This window comes from Anopheles cruzii, chromosome 3 (assembly GCF_943734635.1).
Source record: "Anopheles cruzii chromosome 3, idAnoCruzAS_RS32_06, whole genome shotgun sequence".
NCBI lineage: Eukaryota > Metazoa > Arthropoda > Insecta > Diptera > Culicidae > Anopheles > Anopheles cruzii.
This window is the reverse complement of record NC_069145.1, coordinates 71,178,425-71,187,989: the sequence shown is the minus strand read 5'-3', so window position 1 is coordinate 71,187,989 and position 9,565 is coordinate 71,178,425. Positions and strand designations below refer to the sequence as shown.

Here is a 9,565-nt window from a genome sequence, read left to right as displayed (position 1 = left end):
TAATGCAATCCGTCGCGTCATCAATGTTGCGATGCGTTCCGAGGGGATATGGCCAGCAGTCTTCTATTGCGCCGTACGCGAATCACGGCTGCATCACAACGAATGCCAAGGACCGGGCCTCGATTGATGAATCATGCTGGCCGACGCTGAGGCGCATTTGTCTTTGTGTGCTCTGGATTCGATGGAGTGAAGGTCTTCACTGCACATTGAACAACCAAATTGAAATTTAAATGAAGAGATCGTTCGTTAATCGACCTCTTTAGATGGTGTTCAAATAATGGGTTTTTTATTGAAATACGGGCCGAAAGTTTAATGAAGTGATAAACACTTGATAGCCATTTTTCTCTGCATGAATGGCCGGGATGTCCTCAACAACTTAAATGGTGAAATAATCGAAACGGGGGTTGCTAATTGCACGACGTGTTAAATCGCAGCAAGAATTTAAACAACGAACCGCACGGCCGCGGGGTTCCCTCGGATTCGTCTTAAGGTAGCGCTTCATCGAAGACAAACACTTGCGGGTGTTTAATATTAATTAGAATTCCACGTACGTGGCACGCGGATATGATACGCTCAGCGCATCGATAATCGTCAGCTCGGATCGTCTGACAGCTTTGTCAGGCGATTCCCCGCTCGCTAATTGAGTGTAATTTACATACGTAATGAGCTGATTCAACAATATTCCCACCTTTTCCGGGAACAGCGAAGAAGGGTTCCAATAACAGATTGAATCAACTGAAAGGGATTTTCGTTTCATCATGAGACATTTTCGTACATTTTCAACCAACTCCTTTTTTTGAATACTCTGCATCGGTAGAAGGTTTTTCTATCGCGGAGAATCTTGTTTTTTTGCAACATAAACTTTCGATCCATGGTTGTTAATGCGAATGGTTAGAACACAAAAAACTCTCCCCCTCTCTATGTAGGCGAAAAACTTCGCAAACGGAATCCATCATCAGCGACCGCGCGGCGCAAATGGAATATTCACTCCGCGCGACGACCCAAAGACCTAGACAGACCTAGAACACCGTTTGTTAGGCCGCCGTCAACGGCATCGGCCAGCATTAATTTCTGTCAGCCGGATTTCTTTTCGTCGTCGTCGTCAACATTAGGGGCGAGACGAGTGACCATGGCAGGCGGATCGGTGGCACGGAGTCGGATGCTTCTTGCTGACTGCTCCCTTTCAGGCAGGTCACCCAGCTCACGTGATGGAGTAGATTTTAATGATGGTCTTCTTGTTGGGTTCGCTGGTTTGCTGGCAAAACGCGCTAATGCAAGCGAAACAGACCTTTCCACCACAAGGGGACACTGTTGGGGACACTCTGCATTTCCCAACTCACGCCAACGTTCCAGGTTGTTTACTCATTTGGAGCAATGGGGCAACAAACGCCGAAGGCTGTTTTCAGCCTTTTCAAAACACCCCAGAACAAGGGTTTCAGAATGATAATTATTTTATGTCTATCTTCAGTCTTTAAAAGAAAGGCTCGGTGCGTTAGTGCGAACACTTCAAAGGGACCGCAGCAAGAGCAGCAGCAGCAGCATCGTATTGCTTGTGGTTATTCTCTTCTCCGAACAATTCTGTGAAGTGGTTGGCGATGGTCGAAAAATTACGTCGCCTTTCAGTGTGTGTTTTGCAGCAAGTCTTGGAACATCGTTTGAATGCGGTTCGTCTTGGTCAACTGGAGCGGGTGTTTCGTGTTCCACCCACTGTACTGTTCGATATTTATCATTTATGTATGAAATCATGTAAACCCTGTGTCAAGAGAGAGAGACTGTGCCTCGGGATGCTGGGGATGCAGAACTCCGAGCGACTGGGTTTGATTATATTTTGCATAAATCATAAATCAACAGCATGACACAGGGAGCAAGTGGAGTATTTGGGTCGTTGCCACTGAGTCGCCCAAGTATCGTATTGGGTGTATGTAGGTCGATATCGTTGTTTGAAGATTATTATTGCTAACCATATTTATTATTTAAAGCGATTCCAAGTGACACACGCCCTGACCCTCCAGCGAAAGCAATGGTCCGCCTCACAGAGACCCCGGTGGTCGATCATGCAAACAACGATGAACCATTCGTCACCACTGTGATCGTTAAATCACCGTAACAACACCCACCCGCAAAAGGACGCAAAGCAGCAAAAAACATTACCGCAGATTCGTTCGTAGGTGGCAAACTTATTACCGATGCTAAAAGGAAGGGATCTCCCGCACGTGACGTGTGACAATCTGCGCCACATCTCTGCCCGTCACCGAGCCAAGCCCTCTTCCTTCGTCGAAGCACACATCTCTGGCCATCATTAAGCAGGTCATCCCGTAAACGAAGGGTTGCGGGTTCCCGTCGAAAGAAACGCCAACCGCGGCCACAAGCAGCCTTCGTGTTCGTCATGTTTTCACCGCAGAAAGGGGGTTAGCTGCCGACGCCATCGCCGCCGCTCACAAAATTTAAATTGAAGAAAGCACCAGAAAGGCCGCAGCTCAGGGGGTCAGTTGGCTGGCAGGGGACCCCAACGGGTTGGCTTTCCTCGACGCACACACTCACACGTGCGACCACGTACGTGACCATATTTTATCGTAAAGACGGACAGAAAACACGACTTGCTCATTATCACCGCCATCACCAACCAGCAGCAGTCTGACCAGCAGCAACCAAGGGGAGCTGGGAGAGCATCGGCGAAAGGTTAGATGCCACGTTGGGGGCCATTGTTCTTTCGGGGACACTGCTGCACGGGAAACGTATTTGGAAAGCGATCGCTCGCGATCGATCTACGGTCCGCCGCCGTTTGATGGGCATATTGATCGAAAGTTTGTGAAAGGCCGCAGGACGGCCACAGCGGACTGTGGCAGCTAATATGAGCGATGAAAACAGCCTTTTCTAGTGCGCATGGTCTTAGATGCTTCCAACAACGCCGAGACCATGTGTTTGGCAAGTCAGCGTTTCGGAGCAAACGGTTAACTCCGTCCGTATAACTGCTTTTGAAACCGGAGCTTCTTATTTGATGGCCCAACCACGCAACATAATGCTGAAACGTGAACCAAAACGCAAACCCCATTTTGCAAGCATCGTAGAACATAAAACAGAACACAAAACGCTAATGCTTAGCCACGACGCAACGACGGTGTGCCCCACAAAACTGCATTATGATTCAACATTAACAGAGTGCACCGCAAATAGTAATGCGTTCCATTTTAGCATATCGTCGTCCATCTTCCGAATAGGTTAGCTTTAAATGGGCCCCACATAAAGACGGAAAGGGTTCGGGGCCACACATCGTCGTCAAACGGACAAACGATTTCGAAAGCTTTCGATTAGCATAAAACGGGGATCAAGTAAAGGCAGCATCGAGACCGTGCGGTGACCATTCGACGACGTCTAAGCGGTTCTGTTTCGAGGCGGGTTGATTCGATTTAACGTGACCCATCCGAAAGTGGGTTAGTGAGAAACGTATCTGGTTTCCATTCCCTTCCGTTCGCCGTTCCATCCGTTTCCGACTCTACGGCGGCTGGCTGGGAACTTGACTTCTTCGTGATCGCCATTTTGAGATGGCCGGCTGATCGATCGCTCTTTGGTCACACACTCTCATGTACAGGTTTAGTGAAATATTCATTTAGTGTGTTCGATTCTTAAACGACAAATCGTTCATCGATCAAATAATGCATCGAACATTTTAAAACGGTCAGCCGCACCTAATTCGAACGTAACCGTGGTCAGAACCTACCAGCAGATGGCGTCAAATGCATAAACTGAAATTAGTCTGATAAATAATGCCGATGCATTGTGAATCGCATAATGAACATCCCACTTTCGTCGATCTTGGCACAGATCCGTCCGTCGTTAAGAGAGCAAAGGCTACTTTGTCAAACGCAGTAATCAACGTTCATTTCGTTTCACATTTCAAGGAACGTTTGTTTCCAAACTGCAACTTTGCGTAAATAGTTTGCGTATTAAGTTTTATTTGTGTTTGTGTTTCTAACTGTGTTTTAAGTGCGCCTCAGAGATTTGTTTGTACAATATAATAATATCAACACGCTGCAAATTGGAACGGTCCTGTTGTTGAGAAGAGCTTCACCATCTTTTGGTATCTGGTATCTCTTGGAAAGTTGACCATCCGACCCGTGCGCCTTGTCCATTAGAAGAAGAGGCCACACGCCAACGATTTCTCAACCTTTGACGCGATGCGATATATGCTGACTATGCTCATTCGCCACATCAGTGACCGCAGTGAGTCGACTCCAAAACCATGTCTCCGGCACCGTTCGTGACTTAGTTCGCGCTGCGGTGCTTCACGTGGTCCGTGTGTTTCTGGGTCCACAGGTCCGTCCCCGCACGGATCGGCGGGAAATTTATGCAACTGCATTTTAAAATCTAGGTTTGTGCTGTCATTTCGGTTCAATTGAATCACGGCACTGGCCAGCGACGGCGAATGGTAATAAATTGGCACACGGTGACCGGAGCAGCAGCGGCGGCGGTGGCGACCAGCTGTCGGGTGGAATGCGGAATGTAGCAGCAGCATAAATACGGTTCGAACGAAGAACGATGGGTGGTGGGAAAAAGAAACCGAAACAGCCCCAAACAGACACCGCGATCGAACGAGAAAGCGAACAGCTGAGATCGGAACTCGCTGACCGGGTTGGTGTGTGTGGATGGATCAAGCGTGTTTTATGGATTGGAGAAGGTAGATTTTGCAGTTTTTGGGGTCATAATTCATCGGCCGACCGCCGACCACCGGGCATAAGCATAATTTAGTTCGATTGTCTCATAGGATTGTGGCCACAATTTGTTTCTTATTTTATTAAAATGATTAAATTAAGTTACGGATTATGTAGAAGCCCCAATAACCTTACATTCGCACATTTTATTGAAGTTCAGTCAAGGAGCCAAAACGAGGCCCAGTGCTTGGTAGAAATTGACGGCCGAATGCAGACCCCTGCGACCGCTCGCTTGGTCTGACCATTTAGGGGCCACCGTTTTGATATGAAAAATATAGACAATCTTATTTATTAAATCGCGCCCCTCCCCCATCGCGGCCGGTTCCCAAGCATAAGCCGTACTTTTTATTGCGGTTCAAAATTTGTTTTCTCCGATGATCATTTCATGCTGTTTGATGATGCCATCTTTTTGTAAAACAGCGTCAGGAAAGGAGTCAAGCGAAGGAACGAAAAAACGTGCTCCCTACGGACCGTTTTTTTTGGTTTTCGGCGCCCGTCGGGGCACTTTCGACCGTTTCCGTGGTTTCGTAAGATCCCTTTCGCGTGACTCCAGCCGGCCCCAGTTTCCTCCCTTGCCCCGCCGGATCGGGTTTAGAGAGCCCAATGTTTAGCCCGCTGTGTGTGTGTTTTTTCCCGATGCTTTTCGCTTTTCCACCCCTACGGCATCGTGCGCCGCGGCACCGTGCGCCGTGAGACCTGCGAACGGCTCGCCGTCGTACCCGCTCCGTCGTTTTTGGCCACCATCACCGCTGCGCCACCGCCCGTTCGTGTGTGTGTGTGCGTTTCGGGGCCATTTCGGCGGGGCTTGCGATGTGAAAGTTTTCTAAATAAAATTTATTTATTTTGACTCTCTCGTGTGGCGAGGCTCTCCGGGGAGCTCGGGAGGATCGGGCGGAAGTGTGTGGGTCCGGCAGGGCCCCAAAAGGTTCCTCTCGTCGCCTACCTCCCCGGACCTACCCCGGCCCTGTTTGTGCCTCTTTTACCTTTCGAACCTTTCCGTTCCGGCAGCGGCTTTCGGTTCGGTTTTTTCTTCTGGGGGACAGCTTTTTTGAGGCATTCACTTTTTGGCCACAGCGATTCGGCAACATTTTGACCAATTTTCTCTCCTAGCTCTCAGGCGGTTTCGAAACGCGAACGCGCCCATCGAGATGGTGATCATCGAGTGATGCTGCGACCCGAACGCAAACGAAAGATCACTCGCGGCGGGACTCTGCGCCACAAGAACAGAAGATTCGTTTTAGCGTCCTTTTTTTTGCTCCTCCGGTGGGTGTGTATCAAACCATTTTTAATGTCCCCCGTTTTCTAGCGCCACTCCCGCTCCTGCCTGTGCCAACGACAGCGGCAGCGGCGCGGGTTCATTTGTTAGCCCACGTTGCGCTGTTTCGGCGAACTTTTCCAAATTTAATTTGGGTCAACAATGACGAGAATCTAATTAACGCGCGTTTTCCGTACCTTGTCGCCTGGAGGGACAAGCATGCGGCGCAAGCTTTGTGGCCCACGTCCGGAGGCCAGCAGTTCACGATACGAAACGGGGACCGTTTTTTGCTGGCCGCGTTGTTGTTGCTGAAAGATTGTGTTTAAGGGGCTAGCAATAATTGAAATTATACGGTTTGATGATGAAAAACGAGCTTTTGTGGTCTGCTTTTAAATTACCGCCGCCCACCGGGATTAGTTCGGCTCAGTGCGCCCCCCAAACGTACCGCAGCTGAACTAAGGCCTTAGTGGTTCCTGTTGGGTTCTGCATCGAGTTTTAGTCATTTATAGAATCCTTATCACTCATCTTCATACCAAAGAACGATTCTCAGTGTCGTCAGTCAACAATCATTATCATCCGTGCACTCAATGCTCTGCCCAAGTCCAAGGACTCAGCGATAAAAATCGATTGCCGCCGTGTGCACCTCCGGTTGGTCAATTGTCCGCGTGTCCGTTTGACGAAAGGACAACGACCTGTGCCATGCGGGGCCATCCGGAAAAAATAACAAAAAATTTGCTTACGTGTTGCCGATTCGGAAATGATGCAAAACCCCTGCCATTTGCCGCCATGCATTTTACGGTGTCCCCACCACCGGAACCTAATGTCCATCTGTCGAAGCTTCCGGTGTCCTCGCAGTGCTGCAAATAATGTGTACGTGTTGGTTAAATCTGAATAAAATGTCAATCGACAGCGGGACGTGCATTTGCGTGTCCTTTTTTTCTGCCCAATCGATCCGCTGCCGGTCGGTTGGAGTCCTTTGGCTCGGCGGGATCTACTTCCGGCGGACGCTGTGTGTTGGGGTGTCGGGCTCTTTCCCTATTTACGGGCTGATAATTCAACACCCATCGGCTCATCTCCGCTGGTACGGGCCACCCGTATTGACGTTGAGTCACGGCCGGCCGAGGGTCGTGCAAATGATGGACATTAAGCTTTAAATTGTTCATTTCGCGTGAGTAATGCCACGCAAATGGGACGCAAACAGATAGGCGAGGAAGAGAGAACGAGAGGGAACCAACGAATGAAAGGCCAGTCCGTTGGAGTCACAGAGGCCGCTGCCGGACCAAACACAAATTTCAGTCGGTGGCGATGATGGACACACGATGGCCGGGGCCGCCCGTTGAAAGTGCGGGTCATACGGGGGCCCACCCCACCCATTAGCATATGGCGGTCGGCCCTGGGGGCCCTTGGCCCACCCCCCCGGAGTGTGGGCCGGGAGAGAGGAAACGAACACAAACACACACGCACGCGTGCGGCGTTAGGTAGGAAATGTTGTCATCAAATGCATTAATTCCATCCATCCCGCGGACGCTCCAACGGTTGGCGGCGCGTTATGTCACGACAGCAGCGGACCGGCGTCAGGTTCGGTGCGTCCCCGTGGTGTTGCCACGCCATCGCTGGGCTTTGTTGGGGGCCGTGTCATGAAGTCGGCAGAGCGTTCAAGTGTGTGTGTGCGTGTGATCGATCCTAATAATTCAATGTCGCGTTGGTGTCGTGCACTTAAAAATATGTAGTAACGGACACTGGCAATTAGCGAATGTTGTCTATTAAATCGAATTGGAGTCGGGCAGCATCATTACGGAAAGCTCCTTTCCACGATGGTCCTTTGCCACCGAACCGAATCTGTTTGATCTAAATACACATGTTTGTGGCGTTCGGGAACAATTGTTTATTTTGCCACAACCATCCATTAGCAGGCGCCATTCTGGTGCTTTTTGATCGCACAATATTTAAACCTCCTTTCGATGGGGTATATTTTGTTACCATAAACAAAATGCTGGAAATGTTGCAATTCAACATTAAGAATTAGTGTCGTATTTTAACCTACGATCGGTAGCTGCATTGGAAGCAATTGAGAACCGGTAGAGGACGTTACCAGGACGCTCTCAGAGGCGATAATAGACAAAAGTAAAATTCGAATGAACGTATCCGTCGTCACGATGCTCCTGCGAGTCAGCTATCGTTCTTATCGTGGAACAAGGACTTATTAGGGTTCCTAATTTAATATATCTAAGAATCCAGTAATTTTTTTGTAAGCTTGTCAGAGGCCAGCACTTACGTGGTGTCGTTGCAACGGGATAAAGTTCGGTGACAAAGCCACCGAACCCACCAATATTGGCCCCGAAACATCGCACAATCGAGAATGATTGGGAATCTGTTGGATCTGGCTGACCAATGGAGTGTCCAATCAGAGTTTCTCATTACTAGCATTAGCAGATGACGGGCATTACATGAGTCAAATGACCGCTTCCAGTAAAATTACACCTTTCCCGGCTCACACGGTGCTAGTTAGTCGTGTAAGCGATTGTGTAAATTGCGCATTTACAAAATTCCATAAAACTCTAGGCCCGAGCGCACGTGTACTGTTCAATGCGACGCCTCGAGGCTCTAGATGTTAATCTTTCCCAATAGCCCCAAAGTGCTGGCCGGTTGTGCACTATTGTATGCTAATTCTTCCCGACCCCGAACCGATGCAACTTCATCGCCGATCCAGATTCGACTCCGGATCGACTGAGGCCGACTGACTGGAACTGGGTGGTTAATTTATTTTATCCAAATTAACATGGAGAATGCTAATTTGCCGCTTCGGAGGACAAAACCAGAAAACCTGCGGTCAAGAAGGGGTGGTCACATCGCCCACCCCCAGTCATCCATCAATCGCGGAATACGCGAACATTACGCTCGTCTTGACTGGCACCAGATGACAACGGCCCTCCGGTGCCACACAGCGGACCGTAACTCACGTTACGTAATGCGGCTGCGTCCGGAACTGGGATGCCCTGGGAACGGGGTGGGGAAAACCAGCAGCCCTCCCCCTGGTACGTCCCAGTCCCGTGTAACCTTCACGTCCACGGTGCATCCGCGAATGCCACGCGGGCGACCGTTCTAATGCCACTCAGCGCGCGCGCGAGTCGTAAATCAAAAAGCACCGACCACAGCCAAGATGGACGGTTTCGCGGACTTCCTCGGGCCGCTAAAACACAAAGCTACAAACCGTTGTGAGGTGAGCACAAATCCGGCCACCGAAGCAGCAGCAGCGTCGTGTTTAGAACGTGGAACAAGACAGCAACAACAAAAACACACTCTCAACGGCTCTCGGAAACTAAATGGCCGATGGTGGTGCAATTTAAAAATAATATGCAAACGACGACGACGACGACGACGACGGCGATGGCGGTGCGGCTGCTTCGCGTTGCATTAATCTGGCTCACCTTGAACTAAACACAAACGGCACAAACGGCTTAACGACTCTAGCCACAAACACAAACACGCACACAGAGCGGGCCTTAGAGGGAGGTAAGATTGCTGTTGTTTTATCTTTATCGGCATCAGCAGCAGCGGCAGCGGCAACTTAAACACGTCGGGGTCCAAGACTTAGAGGCGC

The 9,565-nt window shown here is 49.7% G+C and overlaps 1 protein-coding gene across 1 annotated transcript in view; it reads left to right on the top strand.

Moving 5' to 3' along the window:
- Nucleotides 1–3,595, top strand: part of LOC128270907 (CCR4-NOT transcription complex subunit 1) — an 8,406-nt gene extending 4,811 nt beyond the window's left edge. The window contains exon 7 of the mRNA XM_053008332.1: nt 3,590–3,595. Coding sequence (XP_052864292.1) covers nt 3,590–3,595 — 6 coding nt within the window. The remainder of the gene's footprint in view (nt 1–3,589) is intronic.
- The last annotated feature ends 5,970 nt before the right edge of the window (nt 3,596–9,565 follow it).